This window comes from Vulpes lagopus, chromosome 4 (genome assembly GCF_018345385.1).
Source record: "Vulpes lagopus strain Blue_001 chromosome 4, ASM1834538v1, whole genome shotgun sequence".
NCBI classification, from domain to species: Eukaryota; Metazoa; Chordata; class Mammalia; order Carnivora; family Canidae; genus Vulpes; species Vulpes lagopus.
This window is the reverse complement of record NC_054827.1, coordinates 50,238,597-50,262,758: the sequence shown is the minus strand read 5'-3', so window position 1 is coordinate 50,262,758 and position 24,162 is coordinate 50,238,597. Positions and strand designations below refer to the sequence as shown.

Below are 24,162 nucleotides of genomic sequence, written 5' to 3'. Positions count from 1 at the left end.
CCCAGAACTAGTGATTCCTTTTTTTTTTTTTTTTTTTTAAATTTCATCGTTACAGTGTGTTTGAGGCAGAAGAGGTTCTCGACATGTAAATTCATTCCAGCTTCCCTTTTTAAGTGTTTTAGATGGAGGAGAGACATGCAATTTGCTGAAATGCCTTGGCTTCCTCAGTAAGCTGATTTCCATCTCCCTAGAGTGTTTTCAAATCTTCCCTATTGGATGCAAATGGATCTACCTTATAGTTTTACAATCCTATTGAGTTGGATGGGACAGCCACTCAACTTCCAGTTACATTACAATAAACTGAATTCTTCCCTTATATTTAGTTATTTGCATTGATGAATGTGCAGTAAGTGTCATAGCACTGTCTGCTTGCTTTCCCTTCTTTTTCCATTCTGCATAGACTCTTCTAGAAAAACTTGAAGGAGAATTGCAGGAAGCCAACCAGAACCAGCAGGCTTTGAAGAAAAGTTTCCTAGAACTGACGGAACTCAAACATCTCCTGAAGAAAACCCAGGACTTCTTTGAGGTTGTTGTCTGGGGACTGTTGATTAAAGGGACCTTACCCACAGAGTCTCAAGTGTCCATTTTGAACACTGGCTGGTTGGAATATGCCTAAGTCACTCTTGTTTCTGGCCCATACCAAGGTCATTAGTAAGGGGGAGGGTATTCTGGGTGAAACATGGTGCCAATTTGAACTAGAACAAAAATATTACAGTGATCATTGGAAAGTTTGTGCCCTGAACACGCAGATAGAAGTGGAAGTCAGAACAAAGCATGACAGTGAGTTAGGGCAGATTTGGGATTTGGGAAATTTTTGATCTGGCAAGGAGCACTCTACTTTTTGAATTCTAGTAACTATTTGTGGAAAATTAAAGTTTCATTAAAAATTGACAAACCTGGGATGCCTGGGTGGCTCAGCCAGTGAAGTGTCTGCCTTGGGCTCAGGTCATGATCTTAGGGTCCTGGATTGAGCCCCACATTGGGCTCTCTGCTAAATAGGGAGCCTACTTCTCCCTCTGCCTTAGCCACTCCCCCTGTTTGTACTCTCTTGCTCCGTCAAATAAATACAATCTTAAAAAAAAAAAAAAGACAAACCTTTGAGATACAGGGAGCTTTTAAGCTAATCCAAATATGTTTAAGAGAAAGCAGTGGTTTTTTGACTTTCAGACGGAAACCAACCTGGCTGATGACTTCTTTACGGAAGACACTTCTGGTCTCCTGGAGTTAAGAACGGTGCCTGCATATGTGACTGGAAAGCTGGGGTTAGTGTGACTATCCTCAGAAAGTTACATGTAGATGGGTTTCTGGTCCATAGCTGTGCCTGGAGTGTGATAGATTTCCCTGAGGGTTTAAGTGAGTGAATGAATGAATGAATGAATGAACGAACAAACCCCTGGAATGAGGGTTATTTCATATGATTATAGGCTTTTACACAATAATAAACCCAAGGGTAACCTTTCCAGGTTGGTGGAGTGGGAGATAGTTCACCATTAGCAAAAGGGTAATACTAACATTCCCAGAGTCTGAAGAGTACAATGTTTGTGTTGTTCCTAGGCAGGAAGGATGTGGCAAGGATTATTTAGATGGGTTTTCTCAACGGTTCTCTGCTTCCTTTTCTTGGAAATACTGTTATGGTAATAAAATAGATTCTGAATTGGCTGTTTGAAGTGCAATTAGAAATGAGGTAGTTAGAGGATCACGTCCACCACCGGAAGGAGTTAATATGTTAAAATGTGTGGTGATTCAAAACAGTGGGATTTCATTCAATGTCCAAGTAAAATTGTTGCATATTCATTGAAAATACTTGCTCAGAAGGTAATATAGGATTAGCATATGTTGAAAGTGAAAGAGCAATGAAAGTAACCGTTTTAAAGTTAATATAAAGTTTCCATTGGAAATTATCTAGACACCTGGATGGTTTTAAAAGTAGAGATGAACCAAATTGGTATATATGTCTCACTTCTAGCACATTATTTGTAAAAATGCATAGAGCCCAGGGTTGAGCAATTAGAACAGTTCCTTTCTTTAGCTCTGAAGCCATAATGGATAGGCTGTCCTACATCTACTTGTAAAGGAGTGACTGTGTAGTTTCGGGGTGACTGAGGAGTGCTCAACACATCAGAAGAAACAGGAGGCCAACAGGGCCTTGGGACCCCTGGCAGCTAGAGCAGAGTCCTTGAGTTGTGCTCAGGGGAAGAGGGCCTTCCTCTCGTGGTGGCATGTCCTCACATCCTTGGGGGCTTCTCCCTGCACCCCACTCCCTGAGCCTCAGCAGCATTTCCCTGTGTGACCACCCAGGTTCACGGCTGGGGTGATTAACCGGGAGCGGATGGCTTCCTTTGAGAGGCTGCTGTGGAGAGTTTGCCGAGGCAATATCTACCTGAAGTTCAGTGAGATGGACGCGACTCTGGAGGATCCCGTCACGGTGGGTGTTGGGGGCCATGGGAAACTCTCTCCTCAGCTTCCTGGGGCCCTCATGGGGGGAGGGGATTCCTCTGAGCCTGGGGATCTTCAGTTCTGTGAACCTAGAATCTACTGCCTTTCATTTCTCTTCCCCCCAATTTGTAAAAAGAAAACCTACAATCTTTTTTTTTTTTTTTTAAGATTTTATTTATTCATTCATGAGAGACACACAGAAAGAGAGGGGCAGAGACACAGGCAGAAGGAGAAGGAGGCTCCATGCTGGGAGCCTGATGTGGGACACCATCCTGGGTCTCCAGAATCATACCCTGGGCTGAGGGTGATGCTGAACTGCTGAGCACCAGCAGGTTGCCCTACAATTTTTTTTTTTTTTAAGATTTTATTTATTCATGAGAGACACAGAGAGGCAGAGACATAGGCAGAGGGAGAAGCAGGCTCCCCATGCAGATTCCGATGGCAGACTTGATCCCAGGACCTCAGGGTCACACCCTGAGCCAACACTCAACCACTGAGCCACACAGGTGTTCCAGCTGCTTGCTTTTTAATTCCAAATTGGGCTTATTTCTAAGTGTTGCAATATTTTCCAGAATAGAGGTGAAAAAATTAATTTTCAGTTTCTTTCATGGAAAACAATTTCACAGTTGGATGAAATTTAAAATGAGAAGAAAGCTTATTTTTTCTTGTATTTTCTCATCTGTAAGCCATGAGCAGGTTGTGATGATAAACATGGAATCTTTTTTTTTTTTTCTTCTCTTGATCTTAGAGAATACAATTTACCTCTATATCACTATGTGTCCCTTATAGATACTATTTTAAAAATGGATGTGAAATCATCACTTTCCACCACCATGTTTTGATATGTAATAATCATGATGTAGAGAGAGTATTTATACAGTAGGCATCTGAGAGAAGATGACATTAGCCTGTTGATATTTGAAGGTCACTGAGCAGATGACAGGAGGTCAGAGAAGATTCCTGGTTCTGGTGGATTAGGGTACAAGAAGACCTGATAGATTCAGGGATTGTTGAACAAAACCTTTGGAAATCATGTAAAGCAGGCAGCCTCCCAAAGCCTAAATACCCCTTCTCAGCTCCCATGAGCAGCTGCCAAAGAGACGATTCATTTTTATCATCTTTTCAATTGATGCCTAAGATTTCCATTGTGTAGATGTGACCTCGTCTATCTACTTATGGGCTTTGTTTCCAATTTTTCTCCAGAGACACTGTGATGAGCATCTTCATGCTTGTCATTTTTATTTTCTTTTGGATTACTTGTGAGACGTAAATTCAAGGAAATAGGATTGCTGGCTTAAAAAGGGTGTGGGGCATTTTCATGACACTTGATGGGTCCTGACAAATGGCTTCTCAGTGGGCTGTACGTGATTCCAATGCCCTGAGTTGTAGGTAGTGAGTGTAGTGGATTGGTTTTAACTTTTCCAAAAATGGATTTCATTATTTTACCTTTACCCCCCTTTACCCTAAGCTAAATAAGAGCAAAACAGCACATTTCTTTGCTGGAACATTTTCATATATGCTTGTGAAATACATGTTCTTTCTTGTGAATTGTCAAACTTGGACTTTAGAATTGCATTTTAATCAGTGTTCCTATGAGAGAGAGTCAGAAATTAGACATGGCTTTACCTTTGTGAAACATCGAACACCCCCACTTACCCTTGAAATGTAAATATTGTATGTGAGTTAACTCTGGTGAGCTAGTTATGCTATTTTCATTTTAAACCTTATAGTATCCTGGTTTCTCACTTTTATTTGGTTTCTTGTTTATGAACCCACCTCTTAAATATAGTGTTAGAGATGAATATGGGCTCAGCTGTGGTCTGGCTGGTGTAGCCAGTTAGGGGGTTGTCACTTAAGGCTATCTTGGCCTGTCTCAGTGACCTTGCCCTCAACCATAAAGAATTATGAAACTTAGATCAACGGGGAGAAGCTGAAGTTTTCCAGTTGTAATTATTTTTAAGGTTTTGTTTTTGGGGCCCATGGGTGACTCGGTTAAGCATCTGCCTTTGGCTCAGTCCATGATCCCCGGGTTCTGGGATTGAGCCCCACATTCAGCTCCCTGCTCAGTGGGGAGTCTGCCTCTCCCTCTGCCCCTCCAACTCATGTGTACCCTTTTTCTCAAATAAATAATAATATAAAAAAGATTTTAAGTACTCTCTCTACCCAGTATGGGGCTCAAACTCATAACCATGAGATCCAGAGTTACATGCTCTACCAGGTAAGCCAGCGAGGAACCCCTCCAGTTGTAATCTTTAAATTTTTTAAAATCTAAAAACACAAATTTACATTTCTATTATGTTATAACCAAAAATAAAAAATTTTAATATATAAAAATTATATACATATTATTACATATGTTATATAATCTGTATAATATATATAAGAACTATATATGTATATAGTTTTTTTACTGTTCTGATTTTACAGAAAGAAGAAATTAAAAAGAACATATTCATCATATTTTATCAAGGAGAGCAACTCAGGCAGAAAATCAGGAAGATCTGCGATGGGTAAGAGGCTCTCTCATCAGTGATTTGGGTCACGAATCTTTAGTGATTTGGGTCACTTCACACATGAAGAAGGTGTGTGAGACAGAGTACTCTTGACTGGTGGCTTCTTCCAGGTCCCTTAGGATTTTAGAACAACTTTCCCGCATATGACTAGATATTGTTAAAAATGCAACTGATCTTCAAGAGCTGTGGGAATAGGAGCAGAAAGGACTTCTGGGGAGAAGAGACAAGTCAAGCTGTAGTCTTATTTACATAAAAGCTCATAGGTTCTTTGGTTTGAATGAAGTTTATTCATAGAATAGACTCCTAGCTTGAATTTAAATAGTGCAGAGCAATGCATCGGGAACCCTTAGAACTGGGGCTCATTTTCCAACTGCCAAAGGGACAGTAATTCTAGAAAAAGATGGTTATCTAACTGAAGTCAGCAAGCGATGGCTGAGCAGAAGAGGATGTGTGGAATGCTTTTCAGGGGTAACCCCCTTGTGACCTTTGGAATGTATGAAACACAGGTTTCGAGCCACCATATACCCCTGCCCAGAGCCTGCGGCAGAGCGCAGAGAGATGCTGGCTGGCGTCAACATGAAGCTGGAAGATTTAATCACTGTGAGTGAAGAGTTGGGGCCCATGACCTGAGTGGGGGCTGCAGAGGGCCCATGTCTGCCATTTCCATGTAAGTCCTGTGTCCCAGGGCCCTGGCTTCCAGGATTCCAGGCTGGCTGGAATGTTAGCTATGTTCTTCCAACGATCCCTGTGGAAGATTTCATAATCAGAGAACAGTGTTCAATAAGTTGGAGGTGGTGCTTCTGAATGTCAGTACTGCTCTGCCTGAGCTTTGAATTGACCGCAGCCCCAGTTTTTGGGTGGCCACCCCAGCCTGATAAAAGGAGCCCTTTATTGTAAGCCTGGCCTAGGCCACATCTGTGATACAACCAACTCGCCAATTCAGTTGAATAACCAGTCTAGCTGATTGTTTTTCCATTGCCTCACCCAGTTGTTTGAGTGGACCAATTACTTCTGTAAAAACAGTGAGTGAATCTAGGTTCACCATGGGAACACACCCCAAATTCATACCCCTTTTGTAAAGTCAGTTGTCATCCAGGGTGGTGCTCAACAGTTATATGATTGGAACACTCGCTTCAATAAGCTTTGAAAGTGATTGCCCAAAAGCAGCATCAGATTGCTTCTAGCCGAGCACTGTCCTGTGGACATGTTATCTAACCTGCCAGTGCATGGCTGTGGCTGTGGGCCACACGTAAGCAGCCCTTGAAACATGCCTAGTGCAACTGAGGAATTGGATTTTTATTCTTTTTAAATTTTTTTCTTTATTTTTCTTGGAGGGGAGGGACAAAGGGGGAGAGAGAGAGAGAAAATCCTAAGCGGGCTCCATGCCCAATGCAGAACTTGATGCAGGGCTCCATCTCATGACCCTGAGGTCATACCTGAGCCAAAATCAAGAGTTGGTTGCTTAGTGGACTGAGCCACCCAAGTGCCCCCTGAATTTTTATTTTTATTTACATTTTTTTTTTTTTAAATTTTTATTTATTTATGATAGTCACAGAGAGAGAGAGAGAGGCAGAGACACAGGCAGAGGGAGAAGCAGGCTCCATGCACCGGGAGCCCGATGTGGGATTCGATCCCGGGTCTCCAGGACCGCGCCCCGGGCCAAAGGCAGGCGCCAAACCGCTGCGCCACCCAGGGATCCCTGAATTTTTATTTTTAATTAATTTTAATTAAATTCAAAAATTAATGGCTGCATATGACTGTTGTATCAGTTGTTAGCACGGTTCTGGATCCTTAGGGAGTATCTTTAGAGATGTGGCATGTGAGTGCGTGTATGTTGCATAACAGGATAATAGACATTTTTGCCTTCCTAGAAAAAAATCTGTGCTTAATTTCTTTAATCCCCTCTATTCTTTCTTTGTCACTTGTCAAGGAGACTCGGGTTCTCTGAGGGAATTACCCTTGACAGTCTTTCCCTAAATACTCCATACTAGGTCTTATGAAAGCTTTGTGAAGAAAAGAAATTATTCCAAGCTTATGCTCCTGTTTAGTATGACCTGGGGAGTATAGGTTGCTGAGAAAGGTACACTCTGGTAGCACCAAACAAAAATGAATTCCATTAAATACTCTGTGGGCACAATTGTCCATTCCCTCCTTCATTAATTCACTTGTTGTTTCTTGAAGACATTATATATGTAAAGCATTTTGATAGATGTATTAATTTCCTAAGGTGGGATCCCTGGGTGGCGCAGCGGTTTGGCACCTGCCTTTGGCCCAGGGTGCGATCCTGGAGACCTGGGATCGAATCCCACGTCGGGCTCCCAGTGCATGGAGCCTGCTTCTCCCTCTGCCTGTGTCTCTGCCTCTCTCTCTCTCTCTCTCTCTCTCCCTGTGTGACTATCATAAATAAATAAAAAATTAAATCATAAAATAAAATAAAATAATTTCCTAAGGCTGCTATAACAAATTACCATAAACTGAGTGGCTTAAGATAATAGTTCTGGAGTCTGAAAAACTGTCAGCAGAGCCACACTTCCTCTGAAGGCTCTAGGAAGTGATTCTTCCTTGCGTTCTGCTATGGTCTGAATGTGTGTCACTCTCACCCCCAAACTGATATGTTAAAAATGTTTAACTCCTATGTTCTTTGAAGGTGGGGCCTTTGGGAGGTAATTAGGTCATGAGGGTAGAGCTCTCATGAATGGGACTAGTGCCCTTATAAAAGAGGCCCCAGAGAGCTTGCTTGTCCCTTCTACCTTGTGGAGATAGAATTTGAAGTCTGCAATCCAAAAGAAGATTCTTACCTAACCATGATGCTATATACTCTGATCTCAAATTCCAGCTTCCAGAACTATGAAAAATTTTTATTGTTTAAGCCATCCAGTATGGTAATATATGATAGCAGCCTGAATAGAAGACATCTCCCAAGCCTCTGGTCGTTGTGGGCAATCTTTGGTGTTCCTAGGTTTGTAGATACTTCCCTCCAGTCTCTGCCTGAATCCCCCACAAGGCATTCTTCTCTGCATGCCTAGATGTCCACATTTTTCCCCCAACCCACCTTTTTTTTTTTTTTTTTTTTAAAGTAGGCTCCATGCACAGTATGGAGTCCGATATGGGGCTCGAACTCATGACCTTGAGATCAAGACCAAGAATCAGATGCTTAACCGGCTGAGCCACCCAGGTGCCCTCAGATGTCTGAATTTCTTTTCTTTTTTTTTTAAATTTTTATTTATTTATGATAGTCACAGAGAGAGAGGCAGAGAGATAGGCAGAGGGAGAAGCAGGCTCCATGCACCGGGAGCCCGATGTGGGATTCGATCCCGGGTCTCCAGGATCGCGCCCTGGGCCAAAGGCAGGTGCCAAACCGCTGCGCCACCCAGGGATCCCCAGATGTCTGAATTTCTTATAAGGACACCAGTCATTGGTTAGGGCTCTCCTTACCTCCAGCATGACCTCATGTTAATTATATCGGCAAAGACCAGGTTTCCAAATAAGGTCACATTCATAGTTACCAGGGGTTAGGACTTCAACATATCTTTGTTGGGGACACAATTCAGCACACAACAATAGTACTATAAGGAATTTAGAAGTAAAGGAAGATACAATCTTTGCCCAAGGGTTTTAACCTTTACAAGGGAAGATAAATTGTTCATGAGGGTTGAAGGTGGAGGAGGGCTGCAGGCCAGAGGAGGGAGCCCAGAGCAGGAGAAGCCACAAATGGCTTCCATTTTGCCACATTGCCAGAGCTCTCCATGAGTGTTCCTTGTTTCTCTGTTGCTCCCATCCAGGTCATAACACAAACAGAATCTCACCGTCAGCGCCTCCTGCAAGAAGCAGCTGCCAACTGGCACTCCTGGGCCATTAAAGTGCAGAAGATGAAGGCCATTTACCACATTCTGAACATGTGCAACATTGACGTCACCCAGCAGTGTGCCATTGCTGAGATCTGGTTCCCGGTGGCAGACACCGGGCGCATCAAGAGGGCATTAGAGCAAGGCATGGTGAGTGGCAGATGGAGCAGGGCAGAGGGCAGGTGAGTCACATCCAGCCTCAGCAGCCTGTCTGTGTCAGGCACTTGGAGGCTATCAGCTTCCTACGTCACATGAACTTAACAAAGATTGTCTCCTTCATCTTTGAGTTCTTAATCCAGTGTTGAGCACCTATTAGAAGCTCCTTTTTCTGACACATAGTCAACATTTCTTTGATCTTCAGTAAGTGCATGTTGAGCACTGATGTGCTGATTACTCTGCTGGTCATGACTGTGGATACCACATTCATTGTGATGGTGGCCCGTCCTTCCCCTCACAAAGGTCACAGTCTAGCTGGAAATACAACCAGACACCTGTGTTCTCTGTGTGCCCACAGCTATGCTCAGCACTCTACCTTAGTTAATGTCACAGTCTTTATCATTCACCTCTCCAGATGGTCCCTGTGCACCAAGAACAGATCTAGAGCTATGCAGACAGAATAAGGCTCTACTCTGATGGACTTTCTAGAAAGGAAGACAGAAAATAAGCATGTCCATAGCTAATATGATTTCAGGCAGCGATGGTGGTGAAATAAAATGGGGTTGGTAGAGAATGGGGTGAGGAGGGATGCTTTGTTCTGATCCCTTATTCACCCTATTGGTGAAGAAGGGAAACTCTGGCCTAAATGGTACAAAAAGGCCAAGCACACAGCACCTGCCACCGGACACATGAGACTGGCAGCAATTGATCTTTCAAGGAAACGTCCCTTTGCAGGGATCTGAACTAAACAGGGTCATTCTGTAATAAGTGAAAGGGGTCAAACTTCTATGAGGCTACTTTGGACTATTTTCTTTTTAAAAAAAGATTTTTGTTTATTTGTGAGAGAGCACAACACCTGCCACAGACACATGAGACTGGCAGCAATTGATCTTTCAAGGAAACGTCCCTTTGCAGGGATCTGAACTAAACAGGGTCATTCTGTAATCATGAAGGGGGTCAAACTTCTATGAGGCTACTTTGGACTATTTTCTTTTTTAAAAAAAGATTTTGTTTATTCGTGAGACACACACACACACACACACAGAGGCAGAGACACAGGCAGAGGGAGAAGCAGGCTCCATGCAGGGAACCTGATGCAGGACTCGATCCCGGGACTCCAGGATCACACCCTGGGCCAAAGGCGGGCACTAAACTGCTAAGCCACCCAGGGATCCCCGACTTTGGACTATTTCTGCAGTTTCTTCAGCCCTCTGAAATAACAAAAGCGTTATTTTGAAGTAGAAGGCCTCATGCACGTTGGAGGTGAGAAGTGTGAGAGGTAGCTTTCATTATCATCATCATGAACAAACAAAATATGCTTACTGTATGCTAGATATTATGTGAGCTGCTGGGATGCATGTTAAAAACAAGACAAAACAAAACGCCAGCAACAGTCCTTGCCCATAAGGAGGAGGTCATGATCACACCCATGAAGACAGATAACAATAGAGTAAGGAACACCTCCACTTGCTGTGTGACCTAGGGGAAGTTACTTAAACTCTCTGGACCTTCATTTCCTCATCAGTAAAGTGAGGCTTAATAGGTAGTTGATACTGACCTCATGGTGTTGGGAGGAGGATTGATGAGCAGTAACTTAGCTGGTGCGAAGTCCCACTGAGTGTGCAGATGGTAAATGCTGTTAGCCTTTAGAACCAACAGAGGGTTCTTAGAGGTTGAGCCTGGGAATGGTTCATACCTGGGTAAGATGGCTGGAGGGGAGTTGGCTGGTTTCCATGCAGAAGTAGTGGGGTGAAGGTGTGAAGGGAGAGTATAAGTCAATATTGGAAAGAAGTCTTGATTACAAGACTCAAGAGTTTTGATTTCATTCTTTAGTTAATCAGAAGCCTTTGAAGATTTTTGAGTAGGAGCGTAGCATGACTGAAGCAGTACTGTTTTATCTTATAAACAAAATGTTGCATTGTCTGGAGTATAGGATAAGTGAAAGGGTAAGAGACAGGAGGATGGCAAAGCTTGGGGCTAAGCTGGTGGAGATGGGAGCAAGAAGAAGAAGAATTTGAAAGGTACAATCAGCAAGATTTGGTGACATATTTGATTGATTGAACCAGGAAGAGGTACATGTCTGATGATTCCAAAGGTTCAGGGATCTGGAGAAGGGAGTCTGATGAAGGAGCAATGAGTCCAAAAGAGGACTTGGCATTGGGACAAATTGATGAATTTCGTTTTAGGCTCTTGGATTTTGTGGGGTTGCTGAGACATGAGAGTTTGAAACCTGGACAGGAGAATGGTGCAAAATTAGGAAAGTGGATGAACTTTTGAGGGAGTGAGTAGAGAGAATGGAAAAAGTAAAGGACCCAGAACTGGGCACAACAGGTGCATTTGCAGGAGCAGGAGAATGGAAATGGCCAGAACTCTACTCTCTTGATGATTCTCCTGTGGGATAAATTAGGTAAGTATTAGGAAGGTATTCACTTATATGGATGTGGTCATGGGTCCCACAGAGGTCAATAAATTGTCCTGAGTTCACCTATAAGGGATGGTGCAAATTGGACTAAGATCCATGTGCTGACCCCCAACACAAAGCTCTCTTCCTTACATTTTTGTCAATGTTTTTTGTAGGAACTAAGTGGCTCCTCCATGGTCCCCATCCTGACTACAGTGCAATCCAAAACAGCTCCTCCTACATTTAACAGGACCAATAAATTCACAGCTGGCTTCCAGAATATTGTAGATGCATATGGAGTGGGCAGTTACCGGGAAATAAACCCAGGTAAAGGGTCTGATGCATTGAATAATGGGGCAGCTTGAAAATGAAAACTGGGTAAGATTTACCCCTGGGGTGACAGAGATGAATTGCTTAAAACTGTGACATTACTAAGATCCTGTTTGGCTTCCTAATGCCCTGTGTTGTCCCGTATAAATGGTGAGTAGTGAAATATTTGTTCTTTGTTAGGATTTCACTTGTTCTCCCTTAAACCATAGCCTTATTGGGCAGTCAAATTTAGTTCTTTTTTCCCTTACCAATTCAGTGAGGGTCATCTCACAGCATCGTCACAGAGCCATAGCCGTTTTGTGGTGACATGGAAACATACAGGACTGAGAGAAGACTAGATTCTTAATGACATAGCTGTGTGATATTAGGAGCCTGGTTTGTAAAATAAAAGGGGTAGACCAGATGCCTTTCATCCATGTGGTCCATAGTGCTCTCCTCCAGCCTGTATCCTAATCTTCTGACCTATAATACAGGGGCCCCATAGGTGTCCTGTGATAACTGCTGGAGGTGCATGGTGCATGTGAATGGTGGAGAAACAGACAAAAAATGGTGGTAGAAGGTATATAAAACACTCAGGTTGAAAACTGGTTTTACTTATTTATTTTTTTAGGAGGGGAGGGGAGCAGAGGGAGAGAGAGAATCTTAGGCAGGCTCCATGGCTAGCCCAACTCAGGGCTTGATCTCATCATTCCTGAATCATGACCTGAGCCGAAATCAAGAGTTGGATGCTTAACCAACTAGCCATCCAGGGACCCCTAGACAACTGGTTTGATTGATTGATTGATTGATTGATTGATTTTATTCATTCATGAGAAACACAGAGAGAGGCAAAGACATAGGCAGAGGGAGAAGCAGGCTCGCTGTGGGGAGCCTGATGTGGGACTTGATCTCAGGACCCCAGGATCACAACCTGAGCCAAAGGCAGATGCTCAACCACTGAGCCACCCAGGTACCCCAGAAAACTGATTTTAAATCCCATTAAATTTTGTGATCTTGGGCAAGTCATTTAACTGCTTCAAAATTCAGCTCATTTGCAGATGGTGAATAATAATATTTATTGATGAATTAATGTATGTGGGAGCTAAGCAAGTGTTGGGGTCGGGGATGGGGAGGGAAGACAGAATCAGAAAGATACAAGGGGACCAACTTGTGGGTCATGGAACATGATAGATCTTTGATGGGGACCCAGTGGCTATGGGAAGGACTCAGGCTGTTGTGGATCTCACCTCTACAGCTCCCTATACCATCATCACTTTCCCCTTCCTGTTTGCTGTGATGTTTGGAGACTGTGGTCATGGGATTGTGATGCTATTGGCAGCCCTTTGGATGGTCCTTAATGAGAGACACTTGCTCTCCCAGAAGACGAACAATGAGGTGGGTGTCCATCGAATATCTTGCCTCATTTCCTTGAGGTTATCAGTAGAATAAGAAAAATGAGTATATTGTTTTCACCATAGAAATAACATGTTTTATGAAAAGCAAAAGATAGAAAGTAAAAGAGGACCACAATTCAACACAGAAATTCCTGCCCGAAGCTCAGTGCTTTGGCTGGTGTGGTGAGGTTCCTTTCAGCATTTTTGTTTTTTGTATATTGCTTGATAAGGCATTGATCTTATTTTTAAGTTTTTCCCCCCCTTTGATTGTAAAAGCAATGTATGCTTATTTTAAAAATTGGGGAAAATACAACAATTTACCTAGAGAAAATCACAACTAATGTTTTTATGTATCTTTCCATTTTTTTTCTGTGCTTATACACAAATAACTTTTAAAAACTGGGATCAAATAGTGCATATTAATTTGTGGCTACCTTTTTTTTTTCCCCCACTTAAAATATCAGATATTTTTTCTGGGGCACCTGGGGTGGGTCGTGCAGCCAGTTGGACATTCAACTCTTGATGTCAGCTCAGGTCACGATCTCAGAGTCTTGGGATCAAGCCCCACATTGGGCTCTGCAGTCAATGGGGAGGCTGCTTGGGATTCTCTCTCTCTCTCTCCCCCCCTCTACCTCTCCCTGGCTGGTACGTGTTCTCTCTCTTTCTTTTTTTTTTTTTTTTTTTAATTTTTTTTTATTTATTTATGATAGGCACACAGTGAGAGAGAGAGAAGCAGAGACACAGGCAGAGGGAGAAGCAGGCTCCATGCACCGGGAGCCCGACGTGGGATTCGATCCCGGGTCTCCAGGATCGCGCCCTGGGCCAAAGGCAGGCGCCAAACCGCTGCGCCACCCAGGGATCCCTCTCTCTTTCTTAAAAAAAAAAAGAAAGAAAGAAAAAGTCACAATTTTTTTTTTATGGCAAAGCCTTTCTCTCACAATCAGCCTATGATCAGTGTTCTTATGAAACACCAAGAAATTCTGAATATTGTGTCTTCACTTTTACACTTGAGGTGTCTGCACCTTCCATGAAGTGCCTTCTCCATGTTGTGAAGGTTGAGACAACTCAAGAGTCTGTAGTGTTTCAAAGTTAATTAGTTAGGGTCACTTTATATTCATTGTAATACATTTTATAAGCCAGAAACCTGCTTTAGCTATGTTCTGAATTTTAAGAATATCTGCAGGGATCCCTGGGTGGTGCAGCGGTTTGGCGCCTGCCTTTGGCCCAGGGTGTGATCCTGGAAACTCTGGATCGAATCCCACGTCGGGCTCCTGGTGCATGGAGCTTGCTTCTCCCTCTGCCTGTGTCTCTGCCTCTCTCTCTCTCTGTGTGACTATCATAAATAAATAAAAAAATTAAAAAAAAAGAATATCTGCAAATTTTTATTACAAGTTTTTTTTTATTATTATTACAAGTTTTCTTAACTAGAGCCAGTTCAATGACGTCATAGTGGGTTAATCATCAGCAAAGTTAGTGGGAATATCCACTCCTGGATTTTTATAGTTTTGCATGACCAGCATTCTAACAGCTGTAGTTTCCTGTAATAAATATTTGAAGTCTCAGTGCTACACTTGGGCAGTTCTGAGAGGGATTGACACACATCACTCAGTATTATGGAAAGCACTTGACTCTTTTTAGTGGATGTGCTTAGACAGAGACTTGATTTTACAAGACCCAAAACGAGTGTAGATTTGACTTGCCATGAAATTGAGCTGCCATCTGAGTCCAGCCCTGCACTTGTCTCCTAGAAGCACTTGAGACAACAGCTGCCCACTGTCATGTCCCTTCCCTGACATGAAGGCCTCAGCTCGTGGTTCAGTTATGTTTTCTAACCAATGATGACTTAAAGAATATGGGACTTATATGGTTTTGCTTCCACAGTAACAACGAGTGGTCTAGGACTTCTCTGATTCATGTACATAAGCTCAGGAAAATAATGATGTGTGTGCTCTATTTGGATCGCTTTGATGTTTGTCTCGTCCTGTGGGCCCTCTGCAGAGGGCTTGTGTGCCTCACCAGGACTATTCCAGTGGTGCTAGAGACGTTCTGTAAGACACTCCCAGGGTTTGGTGCCAAGCCCACTGACAGTCATCCTCTCTGTCTCCCTGACGCCAGATCTGGAACACCTTCTTCCATGGACGCTATCTGATTCTCCTTATGGGCATCTTCTCCATCTACACGGGCTTGATTTACAATGACTGCTTCTCCAAGTCTTTAAACATCTTCGGCTCTTCTTGGAGTGTCCGGCCCATGTTTAGAAATGGCACGTGGAAGTAAGTGACAGATGTGTCCCTCACTGGCCATCCAGCCAAACAAGTGGTATTGTTCATGGCCAGTCTATGCCTGGCTCTGCTCAGAGGTGTGCTCACAAATTCAACAAATAATTCCATTTTATCTACTGAGTGAGAGACCTCAAACCAGTACCCCAGTAACTGGACTGGTAATGATAATGCATGGAAATAGTTTTTAAATTTTCAATGAAGTATATATGATGGAGTGCATAGTGTGTGACACAGCACTACTGTGAAAGCAAGTGGCCAAGCAGGTATAAACAGGGCATCTTGGTATCAATCACGGAAGCAAAGTTCCCTGGAAGAGAAGGAGGCCTTTGAAGCATACCTTGTTCTGGCATGAAATTAGGTAACCAGGCACTAAGGACAGGAGGCTGAGGCAGGTGTTGAACTGTATAAGCTATTGGTACTCTGTGTTCAAGGCCCCAGTCTCACCCAAAGGGCATTTTCTTTGACGGTTCAGAGCGGCTTGATTCAACAAAAGTAAAAGAGGGACTGGCTAGTGTTGCAAAAGTGGTTCCCTGTGTTTGCCTTGTAGGTGATGCAGTGGGGAGGGTGGCATGGGTAGGGTAGGGCAGTTGGTGAGGACATGGCTGCTTATGAGAGAGACCTGGGAGCTCTCTATACACCCACAAAACATACCTTGGACACCTGGTAAGAGTGTGGGTGGCTGTGTCATGGAGGGTCAATGCATCCCCTTTAGTTTCTCAGCTGGGTCCCGGTTCCTTATAGCAGAGGATAGGAATGTTAAACAGTAAATACATAAATGAATAAAAATGAAGAGTAAAACATTGTCCAGAATTACAGATGGCTGTATTACAAGTTCTTTTGGTTTTGTTTTTTGCTTTATAATTAGTACCCTGAAGAGATGCCTAGGAGAACAAAGCTTTCATACATTTAAAGGCAAATTACTTCGTTTTGCTCTTTAGATTTAAACTCAGAAACATAACGATGGATTTGAAACTTGTTAAATCAGCATAATTTCACCAAACCACCAACCTGAAATCTCACCCAGGAGTGAAAAGATCTGAGTCACCTGGCTTTTTGCCACTCTCTGAATGTGGGCTGGAACATTCTTTTATGCACATATGAATTACCTCCACCCCAATTCACAGCTCTTGGAAGCCAAGCCTCATCTGAGGGACGCTCAGCCACGTGCCCAGGCACTGATTGTATGAAGTGGGACCTCATTAACGATGAGGCAATAGAAAATTGCAGTCATCCATCAGAGGCAGAGGACACAGCAAGCAGATTTTGGTCACCAGACACAAGCCAGGTCTTGGGCTTGCTTTCCCTGACAATTGACTAGGGACACTGTCACAATGCCCTTCAGCCCAAGACCACCAGGAGCATGTCTGTCGTCCCCCCAAACTGAGTTTACTGGTGCAGGGAGGAGGTGGACCAGTGGGGAGCTTGAGCATCTCAGCCAGAGGACGTGAGAAAAGGCTTACAGGGTCCGGCTTCTGAGAGGATGAGGTCAACGTCTGGTCATTTTTGTGGTTCAGGCATTGTCCTTGTTGTAATGTGTCCATATTTTGATTTCAGATACAACTGTGGATTGGTCTTGCTTTTGTCTGGATGCCCCACAGTCACAGGGTGGCTTTGTCTGGTGTTGGTGTTCTGGGAACTTGTTTACGTTCAACAACAGCAGATACCATGACTTCGTGTGGCTGCCAATTCCTTCTCATCACGGGTGGCTTTCTTCTTTGTCCACACACAAACAAATCTCTGCTAATACAGTGCAACCATTTGTCCTGAGGCATGCCATGAGTGCAAGGTGGGGCGGGGTCCATGTCTGAGATGGCCAGGCAGGGCCAGCTGTTTCCACTGCATCTTGAGGGCCCGCTCAGCAGGTCAGGCTTCCTGATTCCCCTGCGGCTACCTGACACCCTCGAGCGCTTCAGTTGTGGGAGGTAGGGAGTATATTTCTAGGTAGCCAGCCAAAGTTGCTAGTGCTTGGCCCCTCTATAGCTGTGTGCTCTGCTAAACAAACCAACAAACACCCTTTATGTTCTTATCCCCTTAGGGCTTACAGAGATAGTACGAAATTCCTACCCACTGATGTTCATGCTTCTGGGCAAAGTTGGGATGCTGATTTAAAGGCATTCAATGGACCACAACTTTTGAGAGGGAGGTTTCACAGAGATTAGGGTCCATGGGTGAAAGCCAGTTCATTCCTCCTTGACAAGCCCATGTGCTCCCAGGAGGGGTTTCCCAGGCTTGTCCTTGGGCTGAGATTTGTTTCCTGTGATGCTCCTTCGTCTCTGGCCTGAATTCTTTTCTGATGTGGTATAAGTGTTTTTCTTTACAATACTCTACTGGGCTAGGAGCCCTTTGGAGAGGCAGATTGTGAGGCATCTCAGGGCCCAGATGGTAGTGTCTGTAGCCTCAATACCTAGGATGATACTTGGCACATAGTAGGAATCCGGGACCCATTCATGGAATGATCGAATGAGCTTTGGCATGAGTTGCACCAATGGTGAGGCTTTGAAAGGCTTACAAGGTCATGACCACGGACACTATTGTATATTTTTTTTCTATCTCTGGTTGATCACTGGTTTTGTTTCTGTTTTTCTTTTCTCCCTCTGTAGTACATATGTAATGGAAACGAATCCATATTTACAGTTGGACCCAGCCATTCCAGGAGTGTACTCTGGAAATCCATACCCATTTGGGATTGATCCGGTAATAATGTCTTCCTGAGTTAAATATTTATTATGTAAAATGTCTTGCTGAGGAGATCTCTAGGTAGAGGAGAAGAAAGTGCCAGAGGCTGTCATATCAGCAAACTGACGCTGAGATAGAATTACATATACTGGAGGTTTTGTGACACTGCCCAGAACTCAGTAAATGTCCTATCTGTACCCTTTACCTTGCCCCTGGGTCATTTTCCATACAGTTGCTCAAACATCTCCAATAATTTATACCCCCAGTGGTTAATGATTGCTTTGTTCAAAGGCCCTTAGTTGCCTGGAAAGTATGCATATTGGAGGAGTTATTTAGCATCTTCGTCAAGTTGCCTACTTTGGCATTTTCTTGCAGTGAGCAACATCTCCCTTTTCTAGGAAGGTATGGATTTGCTCCTATATTTTTGCTTTATTTTACCGCATAGAATTGATACAAGTTAAAAAAAAAAAGTATGAGTTAATTTTTATGTGGTTGTTATATCTGTCTCAGTTGGATATGAGCCACGCGAATAAAAGGGGCTTCCTTGCCTAGCCTTTTAGATATATAAAGGGATTTCGAGAAGGCTCCCGTGCCTATTTGCTTACAGCCATGTACTCACGATGGCCCAGCACATAACCACCACGAGGTGGTAGTCTTGTGCTCCGAATGAGCTTGATTGGGCTAGAACAGAACGTGGCAAATGCTGTCAATGTTTTTTCTAAGCCCTTTTTGTGGGAGACCTCAGTTTTGGCTGCTGACAGATGAGAGTAAACAGTACCGGCCCTAACACTGCACTCTCCTACCTTATGGGGCATCTCCTCAGTTTTCTGGAGGCCTCCCCTCCCTTACAAAGATAGAAGACATCACCCAGGATTTGTTTATACTTGCCACTCAGAGGCACTTGTATTGTAAGCTTTATCAAAAGAGGTAAAGTCCTTGAAAGCAGAGTTGTAAGCTGCAAAGTGCTGAAAACAAATGCAAGTTGTTATTTTTGTGGACTGAAGGTCTTTTTTTCTGTGGCCCAAGGAATTTGATGATTAGCAAGTGGGTGGTGGAGGAGTACAGAGGGCCCTGATTCTAGGGTCTGGTTGACCTTCCTTTGCTTTGAATAGCTTTGCTGTCCTCTCTTCGCTTCGCAGCCCACACCTAATTGAGCAGCAGCAGATCCTGCCTGCCTAGTTCTGCTCCTCAGACAGTATAGTCACGGCTGGGAACTGACTGGGCTGGAGTGTCCAGGGTGCAGGCAGTTTTTTCTGCCCACCAGTTAGAGAGGAAGGGAAAATGTGAGGGTGAAAGAGAAGTGGGAAGTTGAGAAGAATTAACTTTTTTCCTGGTAGCATTTACGTGTTTGGAAAGTTCTGGTCTTTTTATTATAAAATAAGGTATACGTAAGATTAAAAATCCATAGAATACAAAATAGTATAAAAAAAAAAGGGGAAAAAAAACAAAAGGAGTTCTCTCTCTTCTGGCAATTCTATTCCCCAGAGATACCCTCTTTAATACAACATTTCTGTGCCTATGTTTTTAAAGTTTTTAAAAGTTTTATTTATTTATTTTAGAGAGAGAGTGTGTGCATGTGTGGGAGCAGGGGGAGAGAAACTCAAGCAGACTGCTGAGTGCCCAGCCAGACCTGGGGTTCCATCTCATGACCCCGGGATCATGACCTGAGCTGAAACCAAGAGTTGGTTGCTCAATGGACTGAGTCACTCAGGTGCCCCAGCACTTATTTCTATTCATGAAGGGTTGGATTTTTACATAATGTAAATTTCTACAGATGCATTTATTTCTACAGATCTATAGGTGCAACATCTTTTTGCGGATCAAGTCATAAAATATTTGGCTGTCAGAGCTGAGAGGTCTTTCTAAATTTTTTTTTTAATTTTTATTTATTTATGGTAGTCACAGAGAGAGAGAGAGAGAGAGAGAGAGAGGCAGAGACACAGGCGGAGGGAGAAGGAGGCTCCATGCACCGGGAGCCCGATGTGGGATTCGATCCCGGGTCTCCAGGACCGCGCCCTGGGCCAAAGGCAGGCGCCAAACCGCTGCGCCACCCAGGGATCCCCAAGGTCTTTCTAAAGAAATGGTTAAGAGCCTATGGTTTGGGGTCAGACAACCTGTGTATAAATCTTGCCTTTTCTATTTCCTAGCTATGTGTCTGTGTTTCCTCATCTGCAAAATGGTTATAACAACAGCCGTAGCTCATTGGGTTTTTCAGGAGAATAAATGATTTTTACGCATTAAACAACCAGAACAGAGTCTGGTACATAAATAGAGTAAATACCCCATTTGCTGCCATAGTATTATTTCTTCCTCTGTGTGTAAAGAACTTAATCTCTCTGAGATTGAGATAGAATTGCCTTATCTGTAAATGGGAATATTTGCATCTATGTCGGAGTTTTGTTAGAATTAAATGAGATAGAACATTTAAAGAGCTTAATGTATACCTGGCACTTAATTTTTAATGTATCAGATTTGGCTGCATCTGTGGTGTGCTGGTAAACCTGCCCTAACCATGTTGAGTGATCCTGTAGGGACTAGCCCAGCAGGGAGGCAAAGGGAATAGCAGAGGGGTAGAGGGCAAGCCTGGTGCTGCTTAAATGCCAGACAGATGGGGAAGGTAGAGGAGATGCCTCTGGTGTCTGGGCACCTGTTACCGGAGACCCATTGCTCACCCTCCCAGCAGCCCATTGATTGTCTAGCTGGCACTTGCTCAGGACAATGTAAAGAAAAAATCAGTAAGGTGTGGATCCTGCCTGTATGTGTGCATGGAGTGGGAGCCAGGTATCTTTGCATTGAGTCTGTGCCTAAGAGGGCTTAACAGAAGCAAAGTAGTTTGGAGGAGGAAGACATTTTAGGAGGGAAAAATGAGATGACCCTTGTGGTTTTGCTACCTTTGAGATGCAGTATAGCAAACCCTAAGACCTATCTAGCAGGCAGTTTGAGAATGTGTCTAAAGTTGAAGAGGGGTTGGAGGTAAGAGCAAAGACTTGAACTATTTACATAGGAGCGGGAGTGGAGACAATGGGGATATTTGAGATTTCTGTGGGAAAGAAGAATGTTAGCACCTGGGGCCATTAACTAGGGTGGGGCCCTGACCAGCCCCCCTGCCGCTGTGACTTCTTGCTCTGTGTGTCAGTCTTGTTAGGAGGGCAGGGACATGCATCCCTCCCTTTGCACTCCTGGCAGGTCTGTTTAAAACGGACCATGTAGAAGGCAGGGACCATGTCTTCTACATGGTGCTAATAAATACTGGCTACAAGAGTGGCTTCCTGAGATGGACTCAGGAGAATGCTTTGTAATGTGAAACATTATAGAAATTCACAATAAAAGGTGGTATCATCAAGAAGGGATTGGATAAATTCATGGGCCAGAGATCTATACCACCAGTAAGTGGAACTGAGGCAAGTTTGAGAGCTCTCTACAATGTTTCAGAATGTTTTTTCCCTTAGAACAGAGGAAAAATCATGTGGGATGTTTTTTTCTTCTGGCCACTTGATGTTTTACTAATGGTTCTGACACATTCATCATTAGAGTTGCATTTATTTGGGGTTTGGTCCTCTTCCTTTTGTGAGCCTAAAATGGTCAAAACTGATTCAACTGAATCTAAATGAAAATGTCCTCCCCACACTGACTTCCTTGGGAGAAGTCCTGCTATAGCCTCCGACTCCAGGAGAACTTCCAGACTCCGGTCTCACGCATTTCTTGTCGCATTTCCCATCCAGATCTGGAACTTGGCTTCAAACAAACTAACATTCTTGAACTCCTACAAGATGAAGATGTCTGTTATCCTGGGAATTGTCCAGATGGTTTTCGGTGTCATTCTCAGCCTTTTTAATCACATGTAAGTTTTCATGATTAACTTTTCTGCCTGTTGATCTGACCTTGTCGTTGATGAGCAGTGACAGAGCCACCAGTGTGGCCAAGTGTCCCTTTGTGCAAGAGCTTCCTCCTTCCTACGAGGAACGCTTTGCCATGTCTCTTGGCTTGAGCCAGGACAGGCTGGTTTCGCATAGGTGGCACCTCTGTTTTTCCTGAGCTGGGTCACTCAAAATATGAATGTACCTTTCACCTCAGAAATATTTGAGGGTTCAGAAATGACTGGAAAGCCCATGGCACCTTGGTCACTGCCATATTCAGGATTTGGGTCAGACAAATGGAGATATAAGTACATCTGGGACAGTGTGCCCTCAGATTCTCAATTCCCTTTGATGCAATTTCTTCTAAGTTGTAACAGTCTCTCCCTTGGGCTGTTGATGTCTTATCTTTCCTTTCCTTATATCAAGCTGAAACTTTTTAAACTTGTTTTTCTAAAGGTGTAAATGTATGAACACATGGAAAGTGGTCAATTACACACTGACTCTTAAGCTTCCACCTGGAAGGAACAACATACCATTTCTGTTCCCATTGGCCAGAGCCAGCCCTGTGGTGCCCCCTGGCCTGAAAGCTCATAGAAGTGCAGTCCTACCTGAAAAATCAGATATATTTAGTGAGTAAACTAGTGGCGACTAGTGTCTAGGGGCCCTGGTACTACTGCCTACCTGAAAGGGCCATGAATATTAAATGAGAGATAATTCCAGAATGTATTTTCTGGAGCAGTCTATCGTTGGTTTCATTGTATGTCAGGCCAGCCTCAACCATCCCAGTAATCCTGTTTTATTGAGATATCTCCATTTTTGCTCAGATAACTCTTGCAATTAGCAAAGAGAGCGGGTATCCTTTCTGATATTTGAACTTGGGAGCCCCCATCTTACCCTTGTAGGACTCTGTGTCTTAGAGCAGGAGTTGGCAAACTTTTTCTGTAAAGGGCCAGAGAGTAAATATTTTAGGCTTTGGAGGCCAGATGGTCTCTGTCACAGCTACTCAGTCCTGGTGTTGTAGTAGGAAAGTTGTCACGGACCATCTGTAAATGGATGAGTTGGGTCTATGTTCTAATAAAACTTTATTAATGAACACTGAAATCTGAATCACATATAATTTTCACATATCACAAACTCTTATTCTTATTTTGATTTTTTTGTCAATCATTTAAAAATATAAAACTATTTTCAACTTGTGTGCTGTTTAAAAACAGGTAATCGCTCAATTTGGCCTGTAAGCCTTAGCTTGCCAACCCCTGTCTCAGGAGAAAAGCTTCCTAGTCCTGCTTCTATATCTTTGTGCCTTTGAATTTGTTGATATGAGCTAGATGTGCGGGTGAAGCTGTAGCCAAACCACCAGCTCACCTGCAGACATGCCCTTTGCTTCAGACACTACACTCCAGACCCTGGTTCTCTTGAATCCTTCCTTTCTCTTCTTTCCATCCACGCATAATTGCTGCTTGCTAGGGGAGTGGATGTGGTGTGCAAAAAAAAAAAAAAAAATGAACATTTTGTGCTTTGGGGGGAATAATTAGTTCCTGATATTCACTCAGTGTTCTGTCTTTCATGTGTGTGTTTCCCACCCCCAGATACTTCAGAAGAACTCTCAACATTGTTCTGCAGTTTATTCCTGAGATGATTTTTATTCTGTGTCTGTTTGGATACTTGGTGTTCATGATCATTTTCAAATGGTGCCACTTTGATGTCCATGTGTCCCGGCATGCCCCAAGCATCCTCATCCACTTCATCAACATGTTTCTATTTAACTATGATGACCCTTCCAATGCACCCCTGTACAAACATCAGGTATTTATGGGTTTTTTTTTCTTCTTTTGTGCACTTGATACTGTCCCATCTCTCTCATACTCTTGAGTATTGCATAGTTATTGGCAAGACTGAGCCATCTTAACACCCAGCCAAGGTTGTTAGGCTCTTTACATTTCAGAGGTGTTTATTAGATGAGTGGGGGGTACTCAGTGGTTGAGCATCTGCCTTCAGCTCAGGTTGTGATCTGGGGGTCCTGAGATCAAGTCCCGCATTGGGCGGGAGCCTGCTCTTCCTTCTGCCTCTGTCTCTGTGTCTCTCATGAATAAATAAATAAAATCTTTTTAAAAAAAAGATTAGATGAGTGGACAGATGCTTAGGACAGTATGGCAGTGCAACTCCAGCCGCTCCCATTTGGGAGAAATGGGTTATTTCTGTGCCGTTGAAAATTGACTTGTACATCATCTGTGGAGAAATTTTAAAAAACCAGTCATTCAAACTGATAGGCCTGAAACTGCAAACGGTCTAA

General features: G+C 43.4%; 1 protein-coding gene across 18 annotated transcripts in view; it reads left to right on the top strand.

Annotated features, from left to right (window-relative positions):
* Positions 1-24,162, top strand: part of ATP6V0A4 (ATPase H+ transporting V0 subunit a4) — an 83,067-nt gene that overhangs the window by 29,711 nt on the left and 29,194 nt on the right. For all 18 annotated transcript variants that reach the window (XM_041752147.1, XM_041752141.1, XM_041752145.1 and 15 more), the window contains 12 exons: positions 401-526; positions 1,168-1,262; positions 2,299-2,425; positions 4,864-4,946; positions 5,456-5,549; positions 8,732-8,944; positions 11,528-11,678; positions 12,916-13,055; positions 15,170-15,327; positions 17,937-18,030; positions 21,735-21,853; positions 23,459-23,675. In XM_041752147.1, the coding sequence (XP_041608081.1) occupies positions 401-526; positions 1,168-1,262; positions 2,299-2,425; positions 4,864-4,946; positions 5,456-5,549; positions 8,732-8,944; positions 11,528-11,678; positions 12,916-13,055; positions 15,170-15,327; positions 17,937-18,030; positions 21,735-21,853; positions 23,459-23,675 (1,617 nt within the window). The remainder of the gene's footprint in view (positions 1-400; positions 527-1,167; positions 1,263-2,298; positions 2,426-4,863; positions 4,947-5,455; positions 5,550-8,731; positions 8,945-11,527; positions 11,679-12,915; positions 13,056-15,169; positions 15,328-17,936; positions 18,031-21,734; positions 21,854-23,458; positions 23,676-24,162) is intronic.